The sequence below is a fragment of the Pecten maximus genome, chromosome 5, assembly GCF_902652985.1.
Source record: "Pecten maximus chromosome 5, xPecMax1.1, whole genome shotgun sequence".
In the NCBI taxonomy this organism is placed as follows: Eukaryota; Metazoa; Mollusca; class Bivalvia; order Pectinida; family Pectinidae; genus Pecten; species Pecten maximus.
The window spans coordinates 3,055,654-3,070,644 of NC_047019.1; the positions used below are offsets into that span (position 1 = coordinate 3,055,654).

At 38.7% G+C, this 14,991-nt stretch overlaps 1 protein-coding gene across 1 annotated transcript in view; it reads left to right on the forward strand.

Annotated features, from left to right (window-relative positions):
- LOC117326709 (midasin-like) overlaps positions 1 to 14,991 on the forward strand; it is a gene marked incomplete at its 5' end in the record, with an annotated part of 71,168 nt that overhangs the window by 17,941 nt on the left and 38,236 nt on the right. Inside the window, 16 exon segments of the mRNA XM_033883431.1 lie at positions 18 to 134; positions 348 to 432; positions 933 to 1,205; positions 2,115 to 2,305; positions 2,633 to 2,922; positions 3,805 to 3,910; positions 4,311 to 4,396; positions 6,071 to 6,195; positions 7,091 to 7,230; positions 7,603 to 7,901; positions 8,192 to 8,523; positions 9,815 to 9,961; positions 10,650 to 10,870; positions 12,506 to 12,923; positions 13,643 to 13,834; positions 14,639 to 14,941. Of these exon segments, the coding sequence (XP_033739322.1) occupies positions 18 to 134; positions 348 to 432; positions 933 to 1,205; positions 2,115 to 2,305; positions 2,633 to 2,922; positions 3,805 to 3,910; positions 4,311 to 4,396; positions 6,071 to 6,195; positions 7,091 to 7,230; positions 7,603 to 7,901; positions 8,192 to 8,523; positions 9,815 to 9,961; positions 10,650 to 10,870; positions 12,506 to 12,923; positions 13,643 to 13,834; positions 14,639 to 14,941 (3,325 nt within the window).

A 14,991-nucleotide genomic window follows, 5' to 3' on the forward strand; every position in this document is an offset into this window, starting at 1 on the left:
CTTCAATGTCTTTCCAGTGCCTCTGTCCTAGACCGACTGAACGCCCTGTTGGAGCCCCACGGCGTCCTTAACATCAATGAAAGAGGTGTTATTGATGGTGCCATCCCTACCATAAAACCACATCCTAACTTCAGGTTAGAACCTTCACATTTCTTGTAAAATTTCTGTTGTGCAACAAAAGCGAAATTTCAGATGAGGAAATCCTTTCAGAGTCTACTGTGTACATACTTTCTTTTTACGTGGAAATTTGGAAATGTTTTCTTGACAAATGTTTGTTTTCTATCAAATTCTAAAATATTTCATATTGATGTTAGAAATGAGGTAAAATAAATCATTTCATTATGTAGGCTGTTTTTGGCGATGGATCCAAAATTTGGAGAAATATCCAGAGCTATGAGGAACCGAGGAGTGGAGATTTTTATTCCAGGGGAGGTAATTATGTTTTGTTTCTTCACAAGTCTGATTTTAACATTCTGTGTGAATTTCAGGTTATAGTCAAAATATTTATTTTTTTTTAAGTTTGTTTACTGATTTATAATTCTCACATATCTGTGTGTTGTTCAGCTATACGCAGGCTGTACAATAGTAAGTCCTCTGTTGGTACTGCCAGAGGGTACAATTCCAATATTAATTTTGTCAGTCCATCAGTCTTAGATATTTTGTTCAGGGTGTATGTCTCAGATTTTCCTTCATCTTTATCCACAACTGCAGTAGAAATTTTGGATGTGAATACCCTCTGAAATGTAGAATTTTCTGACAGAATAAACATATATATAACAGCTTTCCGTTCGCCTCTTTTCTCGTGATCATGTTACCAAAGGATATCTAAAACAATCAGAAGACATTAAATCTAATTCTGAATCAGTTTTTTCATTTATTTCCACTTGTTTGTTTGTTGTTTATTTTTGTGTAAAAACATGTTTGTGTTGTAGGAGGATGGGTCACCATACAGCTCTCATGATGTCAAGGTCATGTTACAAGGTCAAGGTCTCTCAGATGATGGAGCGTGTGATTGGCTGATGTCTCTACACACTGACATGAGAGAGAATATCTCGCTTGGGGAACGGCCTGTCATACTCGATCTAATCCATGCTGCCATGGTGACGCAACAGCAGATAGATAGAGGCGTTTCATTGGTCAAGGCATTGATGCATGCATCATGTGATGTGTATGTCAAGAATATCAGAAGTCTTGTGACGAGAAAGGTAGGTGTATGTACACTGTACTGATTTCATGTATTGATTTACTGAAGAAACTTTTGTATCAAGCTATTTACTTACTGCTATATCTAACAGACAAGTTCTCCAGCTCTGTCAAAAGTTAGACACTTTTGTGTATTTCCTCCTTGTAGAGTTTCACAACCTTAGAGGACTCTAGGTTACAGACGACATCCATTATGAAATGTGAATGAAGCAAAAATATATATTATTTTATTAGTCCTTTACCAGTGAAACAAGGGGGGGGGCTATAGTTTTCCTCTCTACCCGTCTTGTACATAATGCCAAAGCTTGTCAGAACTCTAGCAGCTTCATTCCCTGAGGGATTTTGATCAAACTTCACACTTTCAATGATAAAGGATCATAATATGTCAAGGTCAAGGTCATTGTTACTATTTTTAGTAGGAGATAGTAGGGACATGTATTACAATCCCCGCTTTAGCTATCCCCTGTATTTTTGTTTATTCCCTCGTCCACTGAAAGGCCGTAATAGTGGACGGTAAATTAGTTAATGATAATAATAATAAAAAGTTTATTCTGTATTCAACCTAAAGGGCCGGGGCTGATTTACATCATTTTTGTGTGAGCTTATTACAACAGGAAAATGAAAATCAATTTGCTGACATTTCTACTAAAATTACAATAGATATGGGTGGGCTTATTACCAGTCATGTACTTATTGCAGCATTAATGCACGATAAATATGGAAACCAATGAAAAAAAAAAAAAAAAATTGACAGTTCATGACTGGTTAGTATGACTTTATTAAGTTATGCACCATTATACTTTGTTGCTTGTTTCAGTTTCATTTCCGGACAATTGTTTGTGATAATGTTTGTTACCTGTGCTGATTTCATATCCTGATCATGTAACGCCTTTGACTGGTATGTGTTACAGATGGCCAGGCAGCTGTGGGAGGACCACTGTCGTCACCTTGGCAACCTGTCATCCAGTGGTACAGCAGGGGTTACCATGGCGATTACCAGCACCAAAGATTTCCATGAAGATAAACAACTTTCAAATGTTAAACTACACGGGGAAACCTTCCTGAGAATTCTGAAAAGGTGTATTCACTTCCTGGAGAAAAGGTAACAGTACTTTTATCGATGTCCATTGATGTTCATATCCTCAAATTTAGAAAACTGACCACCTTCACCTGCAGCACCTATAGCTGCATTCTAAAAATAGGTATTTGAGACAGTAAATATTATATGCAATTCAGAAAATTTAACTGACCAGACAGTAGAGCTATATAAATACTGTAAGTTATGATGACCATTAAAAATCATAATTGTTAATATTTCTATATTTTAATAGCATGATCATAAACCTTATCTTTTTCAGTTAACTACCATCACGATGGAATTCCATTCTCCTCCTAATACCGTATGAATGTTATCTTTCATTTTTTACAGCGAGTTTTCTGAACTTAGATGTAAAATGCAAGAACTGTGGCATGCTGGGATATTGTTCTTGAATTTATCATCACGATCCCATAGACAGCTACATTTTGATTGGCTGATCTCCACAATCAAACGTATGTGGCCTGACGGTGACAGTTTAACATTAAACAAGGAAGAGTTATCTGCCCTTGAAGTCTTCACAGAACGTCTGGTGGAGAGCCTTCAGCCTGTGATGATTGGAGAGATGGATGTGGTGCTGCCCCAGTACGATCAAAATGATCTTCATTCCTGTAACATATCAGGTATAGGACTCTCCTATAACATTATACAATATGTGGCCATTATTACTGGGGAGTACTAGGCATGATCTTGACCCTTGCTCTATAGTATCCAGTTTGACCTCTAGCTTTCCTTTAACATGTTGGTATGACCTTGACCTCATCTTCTCATCTCCTTATCTTCTTATCTTCTCCTCATCTTCTCATCTTCTAGAACATGTCTGGAATGTCAATGACCTTGACCTCTCCTATAATGCATAGTATGTACTATGTAGTTTCACCTTGACCTCTCATATAATGTAAAACATATTAGTTTCTCCTTGTTTCACCTTGACCTCTCCTATGAACATATGGCTTTCATCTCTAATGTTACATTAGGTATATTCTTGTCCTTCACCTTGATAAAAAAAAATTCTGTATTTAAACTATTGAGAGCACTTTGCGATGAACAAAATCACAAAAGGGATGCGCTTAATAAACCCAAGTACAGGGGAAAATTTCCATGTGAAATCCGGGTTGAAAATATAACTTTTATTTTTCATTTACCTACCTTTATGTACTCAAGTGAAAACAATCTAGAGCCTTTGGTTAAAAGGCTGAAGATTATATTGGCAGATCAGTAAGGAAAAGATCCTTTTTAAATAAATTGGTGCACCCATCCTCTTTTCTTGAAAAAATGTTGGGGGGGGTTCCTTTTATATGCAGGTGTGTTTATAAGGTCGAATACGGTACATCCAGATAAGAGTCACCAGTGAAAACAAGCTAATAACATGTTATACAGTTTATTGCTGCTTATATTATATTAACCAAATTCAGCCAATGTTAACCTTCTCCCGGGTTCACAATCCATGTTGTACTCCTAATCAGTCATTAACTGTTACTGTAGTGTCTCGGGTTTCGCTTCAGATTTACTGGTCGCTGGTCCAGTGGATGTGAGATGGAATCCTCAGGCTGTACAGCAGTTTTTCCTCACCTGTCAACAACCGTCTAATTACATCATCAAATTCAACAGGTAAGAAACTTCAAAATTGTTACAAGTGTATTTAGTAAGGTATTCAATCCACACTCTGTGGACCTTGTCGATAGTTTGACATATAGAGCTGATTTAGACATTTGTTTGGAAAGATTTCATACTGTAAACATGTAAATTTACGCGAGGGGAAAATTTACGCTAATTACACGGAGTCATTTTGATCACGAAAATTTCCCCCATGTATATTATTTTATATCAATTTGTGTAATCTCGAACTACAAACGAATGTGGGTCGATCGCGAAAATTACCCCAACACGTATAGTTTACATATCGAAATCGCGAAATTAACCACATTTACAATAGTTGTGTCTGTTATTACGTACAATGACCTTGACCTTGTGGAACACTATTTTTAGCAGTTATTACATTGTGTTGTAGGTATCATATGATGCAGGCTGCTGTCATTCGACTGAACTCAGCTTCAGATGAGGCTCTTCTGGAAAGATTGAGGGCTTACACCAACAGTAAGTACTACACTGTTACTGTTAAGTAATGGAGGCTATTAATTCCCAACTTAGTAAAAAGGTGAGGGGTGTATAGTCATTACATATTTCTATGTGTCTGTGCATGAAAACCTTATGTACACAATATCTCTTGAACCTCTTGACAATTCTTTGTCATGTAAACACCATGATATAATTCTGTTAATTAGGGTTTGGTGGTCATTGGTCAAGGCTAAAGGTCAAAGGTCCAACTTGACCACTTTTGAAATAAAAATCTTGTGTCATGAACCCCAAGACAGATTGAGTTTATATATTCACACCATCAAGTTCTACATTTGATAAGATTTTGGTCCAGGTTAAAGGTCAAACGTCGCACTTGATGACTCTTAAAACAAAATGATTTTGTACAAGATATCTCGTGAATTCCTGGATAGATTTAGTCCATATCTACACCATAACACCACAGCATCAGGTTCTACACTTGATAAGATTTCAGTGATTATCAGTCCAGGTTTTGGAAGCTCTTGATCACTTTTAAGATAAACAGCTTGTGAACAAGATATATCATGAACCCCTGGAAACATTGATTATTCTCCCACCTTTCACTGATTTGTCTCCCGTTTTGAGTGTACAAGATTTCTCTGTCTTTTTTAGCGCGTGCAATCTGTCATACCCTAGGGTGTGACAGATTGTACGCACTCACTTTCTTCACCGGAAGTACTACTGGAACTACTCTTTTTGTTTACATTACGTCGTCTGCTACGTCAACAAACAAATTGTGTACACAATAATACAAAAATCCCCAGTCTCTAAACAACTACAGACAACTGAACAGTTTCCAAAAACAAAAAATGTCTGCCATTCTTTCAAATACAAATGAATCCCCCAACTGTAGGCCTACAACTGAAACTGAGAGCACACCTACCTGCACCGATCGCGACAAAATTGTTCAACTGTCACGAGTAAAAAGATCGCACAACAGCATTTCCTTGTATCGGTGTTTTATGGATCCACAATCAGTGGGGGAACATTTAACATCCATTTCCACAGCCATAATGACAACACAAAGTCGATTTCAAAGCGACCTCGTGTGATTGACATCACCCCACGTGAAATGGATGAATGGAAATGTGTGCATATTTCCCGCGGTTTTTTTGACATGTGTACTTGTTTACAAACAGACGGAGATCGCCGATGGGAAAACACATAAAGAAAAGAGGTGGGAGAAAAATAATCAGTCCCTACCTTGAGGGTGTAACAAAGAAATCTCAACCTTCGGGGGAGATTCTTAAATGTCCAAACCCTCGGCAAGCCTTGGGTTGGACATTCAAGAATCTCCCCCTCAGGTTGAGATTTCTCTGTCACACCCTCAAGGTAGGGAAAGATTCTATTAGTCCCCTACCGGTGAAACCAGGGGGACTAGAGGTTTCCTCTCCATTCGTCTGTTCGCCATCTGTCTGTCAGTCCATCCAATCAGTTTTCGAACTTTTCTCAGCCATGCTTCAAGGTATGTTGGTGAAAGTTGGTATGAAACTTTGGTATGAGTAGCTCTAGATCAAGTTAGAGTTTCAGGGTTTTTGGGGATTTGTAGGGAACAGATATTGCCTCTAGCATGCTTGTTGATGATGGGGTTTGGGGGGGGGGGGGGGTATATCTATGTGACCTCCTGCTCACTTTGCATGTATTTCATTACAGAATCTGCCCTGGGTAGACGGGACCACACCGAGCTTTGTGACATATATGTACTGTTATCCCAGAAGGAAGAACTACTGAAAGCTCTTGCCTCCCTTCAGCTAACAAATTACACAGATGTTATCAAGGTAAATAGCAATGATATATTTCTGTATGACTCTGTAGAAGAAGGTGATAATTCTGTATTTTGTTTAAATTTATTTATGAATTCATTAGATATATTTGTTTAGATAATTATGTAATATATATGAAGGTGGTGTCATTGAATTTGATGTAGTAGATGATAACCTTGACTGTTACAGATAGTTTCTGTGACCTTGACTGTTGTAGGTTCTCTGACCTTGACCTTGGCTCTTATAGCTAGATACTTGATGTGGTGATGTTGTGGTATTGGATCTCTGACCTTGACTGTTTTGGGTACCCTGACCTTGACCTTGACTGTTGTAGGTACTCTGACTTTGACTATTGTAGGTACTCTGACCTTGACTGTTTTTGGTACTCTGACCTGGACTGTTTTTGGTACTCTGACCTTGACTGTTGTAGATACTCTGACCTAGACCTTGACTGTTGTAGATACTCTGACCTTGACGATTGTAGGTACTCTGACCTTGACTGTTCTGGGTACTCTGACCTTGACTAGTGTGAGTACTCTGACCTCGACTGCTGTAGGTACTCTGACTTTGACCTTGACTGTTGTAGGTACTCTGACTTTGACCTTGACTGTTGTAGGTACTCTAACCTTGACCTTGACTGTTGTAGCTACTCTGACCTTGACCTTAACTGCTGTAGCTACTCTGACCTTGACTGTTGTAGCTACTCTGACCTTGACTGTTGTAGCTACTCTGACCTTGACTGTTGTAGCTACTCTAACCTTGACCTTGACTGTTGTAGCTACTCTGACCTTGACCTTAACTGTTGTGGTTACTCTGACCTTGACTGTTGTAGGTACTCTGACCCCAACCTTGACTGTTGTAGGTACTCTGACCTTGACTGTTGTAGGTACTCTGACCTTGACTGTTGTAGGTACTAGATGCAGTGAAGTGGAGGTGTAGACTCTTGGATGCATGTGAAGGTTCTATCACAGGAGAAGAAATGGAGTACCACTACATGGCCTTACACTGGCACATGTTCTACAAGAGGACATGGCTCCTACTCAAAGACAGGTAGCAACATATAGCTTCTCCTATAACTATTTTATTAATCCTCCACACTTTCTTTGCTGGAATTATTCTCAGAATCATGGAGTTTAAGTCCAGAAATTTCACTTGATGACAAACTTTTATATCTAAATGTGCTGTAGTGATTGACAGGTCTTTAAAATCTATGTCAAGGTCACTGTTTAAAAAAAAAAAAAAAAAAATTTCTGTCAGTTATAAAGAGATTTATATTGTATGGTTTACAGTGAGTCCATGCTTGTCCTTCAGTACTCTAGCTAATTGATAGAAGTTTATAAATGTATCGTACAGCAATTTATATATGAAAATAAAAATTTTTTAAGACATTAAAATTCTCATCGTTTCATCCTTCACCTACAGTTTGCCTCACCACATACATTCAGTGGTCAACCATCTACATCCATCATTTGATCACAACGACAAACAATTTGTCCACTTCTGGAAATCCGTCGGTCATCCAGCTCCATTCAGAACACAGCAGGAGGCAGTAAAGACCTTGACCCTAGGTGACCTTTGTAGAACAGTTGACCTGGAAGTTGAGAGTGTAGCCATAGTAACTCGTAAGAAAGTGAAACTTCTATTGTGTGATGAAGGCCAGACCATGATGATGTTACAGAAGGCTATGGCTGGTCTACACCGAGACTCCCAATGTAATGATGGTGAGTTTTACTGATGGTTACAGTATTGATGTATTTTCATGTTTATAATGTTGTTAAATATTACATATATCCTACTTAATGAATTCTTAAAATGCTTGCTCTTGGCTAGAGCCAGCTGGTTCTTGAACTTGCCCAGATGCCATAGAGGTAACTTCTATTTGTGGTGTGTGCATAATTCAGTTGAGCCATACTTTTGAAATCTACATATAAGAAAATAATGTAATTTTCCTTGGAAATCATTAATTATGAGTCATATGCAACTGAAATATTAAATGTTTTGGTCCTTGCAGATGAGTACCACACGAAGGTGAAACAGATTCAAGAGATTCTGAAAAAGTTTGGCTTAGATAAAAAGACTGATGATGATTTGACTACTGACATTATCCAATCACAGACAGAGAGCATTGCTATAGCTACCAGGTCACCATGGCAACATGTGTGTTTGTGGCCTCTTTTTGAGTATGTTTCCCTTATTGCTGAGGCAGCATCAGTTCCGCAACTCTATGCTCGCAACATTCCTGATGGATGCCTGAGCTTAACTGACTTCTGTTTGACCTTCACCCCAGTGTCCCCAGAACAAGTCACTCAGTACCAGAACCTCGGACACACTGACCACCAACAGGTAAAGTCACAGGTCACTCAGTACAACAACCTCAGTCACACTGACCACCAACAGGTAAAGTCACAGGTCACTCAGTACATCAACCTCGGACACACTGACCACCAACAGGTAAAGTCACAGGTCACTCAGTACAACAACCTCGGACACACTGACCACCAACAGGTAAAGTCACAGGTCACTCAGTACAACAACCTCAGACACACTGACCACCAACAGGTAAAGTCACAGGTTACTCAGTACAACAACCTCGGACACACTGACCACCAACAGGTAAAGTCACAGGTTACTCAGTACAACAACTTCGGACACACTTACCACCAACAGGTAAAGTCACAGGTTACTCAGTACAACAACCTCGGACACACTGACCACCAACAGGTAAAGTCACAGGTTACTCAGTACAACAACTTCGGACACACTTACCACCAACAGGTAAAGTCACAGGTCACTCAGTACAACAACCTCGGACACACTGACCACCAACAGGTAAAGTCACAGGTCACTCAGTACAACAACTTCACACACACTGACCACCAACAAGTCACAGGTCACTGAGTACAACAACCTCGGACACACTGACCACCAACAGGTAAAGTCACAGGTCACTCAGTACAACAACCTCGGACACACTGACCACCAACAGGTCACAGGTCACTCAGTACAACAACCTCAGACACACTGACCACCAACAGGTAAAGTCAAAGGTCACTCAGTACATCAACCTCGGACACACTGACCACCAACAGGTAAAGTCACAGGTCACTCAGTACAACAACTTCGGACACACTGACCACCAACAGGTAAAGTCACAGGTCACTCAGTACAACAACTCGGACACACTGACCACCAACAGGTCACAGGTCACTCAGTACAACAACCTCGGACACACTGACCACCAACAGGTCACAGGTCACTCAGTACAACAGCCTCAGACACACTGACCACCAATAGGTCACAGATCACTCAGTACAACAACCTCGGACACACTGACCATCAACAGGTCACAGGTCACTCAGTACAACAACCTCGGACACACTGACCACCAACAGGTCACAGGTCACTCAGTACAACAACCTCAGACACACTGACCACCAACAGGTCACAGATCACTCTGTACAACAACCTCAGACACACTGACCACCAACAGGTCACAGGTCACTCTGTACAGTAGCCTTAGATATTTGTTAATTTGAATTGCAATAACATTAATGGCAGTTCCTGAATCTTTTGTATTTTCTGATATTTTGTTTAAAATAAAAATCTGTTTCAATTTTGATTTTTCTTTCCACAGCAGAGTTGGATGATTCTGCAAAAACAGCTGTTCAGAAAAACTTGGAACTGTACAGCTGTGAAACATATTGACTCCTGGCTTCAGTGGAGTGAAGAAGAAGAAGAAGAGCAAAACACAGCCATGAGTCACCATAACGACAGTGTCTATGTATGTCACATTAAACAGATAAATCATAATGTCTGTACCTTAACATATACCTGCAGACTTGATTCGTTGTAAATTTTGTAAACACCTAAGGTTAATGGTTAAGATAAAATTCTACCTTGTAAGGTGAAGCTGTAATTTAACATCCAGACTTAAATGTATCTGGATATTTAAAATTATTGTCCTTGGCTGAGGTTGATATAGATATTTATGAACCTGAAGATTGTGATATTGACCGATGTGAAGCTGCTAGCTAGTGTACACTGATGGATGACCATGGTCACCTATTTTAGGGAATGTAATGGCACTGATATTCTATAAAATTGTGAGATGTATATTTTCAACTTTTAATACCAGAAATCTAACCATTTCTGGCAGATGTAAACAAAAATTACAAACAAAAATTATAACTGTAACATAGAAATCTAATTAGAACTTCCAACCATATATAGGGTAGGGGATAATTGCAGAGACCTATTTTGACTAACTTACGACTTATTAATTTGATGATGATGTTGCACAATCAATTAATTGGAATCAATTGAATAGCCAACAATTATCAATAATTATTAATCATCAACACTAGTTATGTAAGAATGTTTTAGGTTTCTGTAAACTTTGATTCTCACAATGAAACCTCCTCAACACCAACTACTGTATGCATAATCTATTTGATATCTTTTCCCACCAGGGTCCGTATGCATTCCATATGGCCACCCCTACCTATGCTGTGTGTACATTTCTGTGTGGGGGTAGCCAGGACAAGAGGTCCATGGGGTCCAGCCCATCTGACCTCCAGTGTCTACAGGTGTCTTTAGGACAGTGTCAGGCCCAGGCCCAGAGACTCTCACTTGTTGCTAGGCATCTTTGGTCACATGCCTCCTTGTTGTCATGCCAACAGCTCTCTCCAAGGTAAGTGCTCACACTGTACCCTACAAAGTCATTATCTGGTTGATATTTTCACTTCACAGGGATAGCGTCAGGCTGTATGCTAGTGACATCTTATTTTCTAGACAAAACTTGTCAGATAACCTGTCCTATATTTGACACGATGTCTTTGACAGTATCTAGGGTTCATTGGAATAATTTTTGTGTCAATCGTTAGTTGGAAAGAAGGAGGCCAGTGCATTCCACTTAATCGGGTAACGCTTAATCGGGTATTTCGTTTAATTGGGTAAAATTTCAAAAACCAAAACCATTTTCTCTTAAATCATGTTAAAAAAATTTGTTTAATTGGGTTGGAAAAGTCGTATTTTTCGGTTATTCGAATAGAACAATCGGGACAAAAAAATAGAAGTGCTCCGATTTTCACGAAAGTCATCGCGTATTTCTTTAAGTTTTAGACATTTATCAACAAATAGTGTAATTTTGATGGTTCAAATGTCAAAAAACAGTTAAATATTACCTTAAAGGGTAATGTTATGTCTGGGTTTTGTCATGTTCAGAACTGTGTTGTTGTTGATTCTGCCTCGTGTGGTTCTTCCCCAACAGGAAGTCGACTAAGAATTGTGGGTAAAATTAAATGTTATTTTTAGAGTCAGCAGCAGGCAAAACGTAATGGGGTTTTAAAAGCATAATTAAGCGACTAGACAATTAAACTTTTACGTCTGGGATGTAAAATCTTCGAAGCAAAAACCAAAACAATAGGTTTTTACCTGGGTCTGATATTGCTACAGATCGATTGATATCACCGCTTACTGTATGTGGCGAATCCAAAGTGAGGGGTTCGCCACGGGGAAATGTGACGACACCGATACACAGGTGAGTTAAAAATCAGTAGCGAGCAGTAAAAGGACAGACGCCCGACGTTAGCTCATAATTCCTATTCAGGTTAGGATTAGAACTGGTTAATAAAAAACATTACATTGGATTTCGTGTTGTTTTATCAGTGACTGCCAGTGTCAAGTTCGTATAAATTTATACCACAGGAAACGACCTAAATAAACTCGGTTTCTCCGATCTCTGTGCTTTGGTAATTGGAAATAATATGGAATATTTTTAACTTCAAAGCGAACATAAGAATGTCTCTATGATAAACATAAATGATTTTAGATGTAATTGTCGGCGAGTCCTTAGATCGTATGTCAAATTAGGAACACACGGATGAAACAGGGATGTATGACCCCCCGATTTGAGGTGCTACGATTGTACTGTGCCGCGAATAAGAAAATCATTAAGGTTTTGTTATTTTAATACACACATTTTTATACAATTAGTAATAGTAATCTGACAATTTGACATCAGTAAAAGCACAAACAAAAACACCGTTTATTAACAATAATAACGCAAATATTTTCATCCAAAATCGACCCAAGTCTGACTACCATTACGGACCAAATCCAAGATGGCGACAAGCATTTCGGCTTATCGGGTAAGTCGGTTAATCGGGTAAAAAGTCTCCGCAAATAGGCAACCCGATTAAGCGGAATGCACTGTATTCAACAAATTGAAAAAAAAAAAATTAGAAAGTAGAATTCTCTTAAATGTTGATGACATCTTAAACTCACTCGTCATAACATATTTTGTGATTATCGATTGTTTCTTCAGATTTTTAGAAAAACAGCATTTATGGGAGGTTTTTGTCTTCTTCCTGAAATCTGCCACCACAGTTGTCTCCCCTGACAAGTCTGAGATCTACAAAGAACAATTCAGTGAAATCCAGGCCATGATGACAGAGGTCAGAGGTCAGGCTGCCAGATGTGAGGTTAATATTGATGAGATGCTGAAAAACAGACTAGATCTCTGCCAAAGTTGTCTGAGTGAGAGTTTACCTGACTTGGTGTGTCGGATAGAGAGGTGTTTCTGTAGTGTGTTGAAGGCATTTACGGCTGACTCGGCCAGTTTAGTGGATGTAGGAACAGCCTGGCTCCACCTCGGCCTCCTCCAGAGGGCGCTGCTGGTGCCGACTATTAGCGTGGACCCTGTGGAGAAAACAGCAATAAAACTCAAATACGCCAGACAAGAGGTAAGAGACATGATAAAAGTTATAACTTTTTCTGTACTTTGTGTTTCTTCCGGATTTCGTACCGGAAGTATTATTAGACTCGCCTCCAGAAATTTAAACAAAATGGTAGACTATGTGTGCATTTTTGGTGTGTTGTTTTTTCATATAGAAACAAAGGTTTGTATTATTTTTATACATTGACAAAAAGTTAACTAAATTAGATCTAGAAGACTCATTGAACATTATGAAATGTCCTAGACACTGATATCTAAAATGAATATGTAGCAAACCGCCATATTGTTTACATTAACAACTTAATGAGAATAATATCACCTATTACTTGAAAGGAAAAAGACGTAACCTGAACGAAATGAAGACAAATTTATCAAACAAAACGTTCGTTTTCAAAGTCTTAAAAACCTTTGATATGGCATTACATTGGATAATTGTATTTGTTGGGTGCTGTTTTCATCACATCAACACTTAAACAACATCAGCTTAGCATGTCGACTATAGTCAACATTGGGGAAGAGGGAGCTTGAAATTATGTCAGGGAGCAAATTTTCATGTTGACTATAGTCGACAAGGGTACTGAAAGAGTTAATAGTTCTTGTACTGTATAATGTGCTGAAGTGAAGTTTCTGGTCATACATGCCAGAAAACTTTGTCAATTTTGGTTAAGGTCTATTAAGTTGACAATACTTGTATAAACCAGACTATGACATTTATTTTCTTTACAGTTGATGGACACACAGGCCGAGCTGAGTGTGTACGATCAGCATCATCTTTTGACCACTGGTCAGCCACTCTCCAGTCTCCCTGACCACTTGTTACATCCTCGCATACCTCACTTGGTTGCCATGACAAAATATCTCCAGGAAAAGGTCTCCCTACTTGAACTACAGCAGGCCTACAGACCAAAACCCTCCAAGGTGAGCTCTCTGATTTGTCATGGTAGGATTACATTTATAAGGTTGATCTAGATTTGCATATGTCTGTGTTTATAAAGATTCTTATATTTGTGGGAGAAAATGGTAAATTTTATTTACCTTCAAAAGCGCAGTTCCAGAAAAAGAGAAAATTCCATCTTTCCCTTTAAACTTCGTTGCGATTCTGTGCATTTTTATATGCCCGTCAAAACTTGACGGAAGTATTATGGTATGTTGTCACCTGTCCATCCAGCGTAAAATTATCTGGCAATCTCCAACATTTTTTGACCAATTTCTTAGAAACTTGGTAGGCTTTATAATTACCTCACGATGTTGAGTTTAATGACTGGCTTCCTATGGAATATTGTATGAAATTTGCTACATCTTGTGGCCAAGGTAGAAGCTAATCAGAAACTATCTGGTTGTCTTCCTGTTAATCAATGTAGGAAATTGGCTACATCTTGAGACCATGAGAGAGCTGATCAGTAGCTTTGTATCTTATGATGTAGGATCTGATTGGATACAGCCCATAAAATGACTATTTATTTAAGATGTTGCTATTGTGTATACCTTCAATGTGATGTCATAGTTGATATGTATAATGATTTCTGACACCCTTAAGTGACTTTTCTTACTTGGGAGTTTTGGGTTAGAATTCTGATTTATCTTGCACAAATAGGGATGACACATGCTGATGAGGCATGAAAATATTGAAAATTTTATTGTTATCTTCTGAATCTGTCATTTTACTTTCTTTAAGATACTGAAAAATATGTCTTAAATGTAATGGTAATATTGTTGTTTCAGTTTAAATTTCTTGTAAGTGATGTCAAGGACTATTTATCAAGTGTCGGCAGTGAGGATCACATTCTCCAACTTCTGGACAGACTTTCATCAGTTGCCATGACAACGGGTAACAAGTTCGCCGAGGAGAAGATGTGGCAAAAGACGCAGGGTTCCTTCCTCGACAATCTCGATACTCGGTATCCAGAGTATCGCGACTTAGTGACCCCATTTAGTCTCACCGTCATGCAGGTCAGACATGGCCTCCGTCTAGTGGCAGGATGTGCTCAGCAGCGACAAATTAGGCAAGAGCTGATTGGTCAACAGGTAAAATAATTATAACATATGGAATAACACATGATTTATTAAAATTGGCA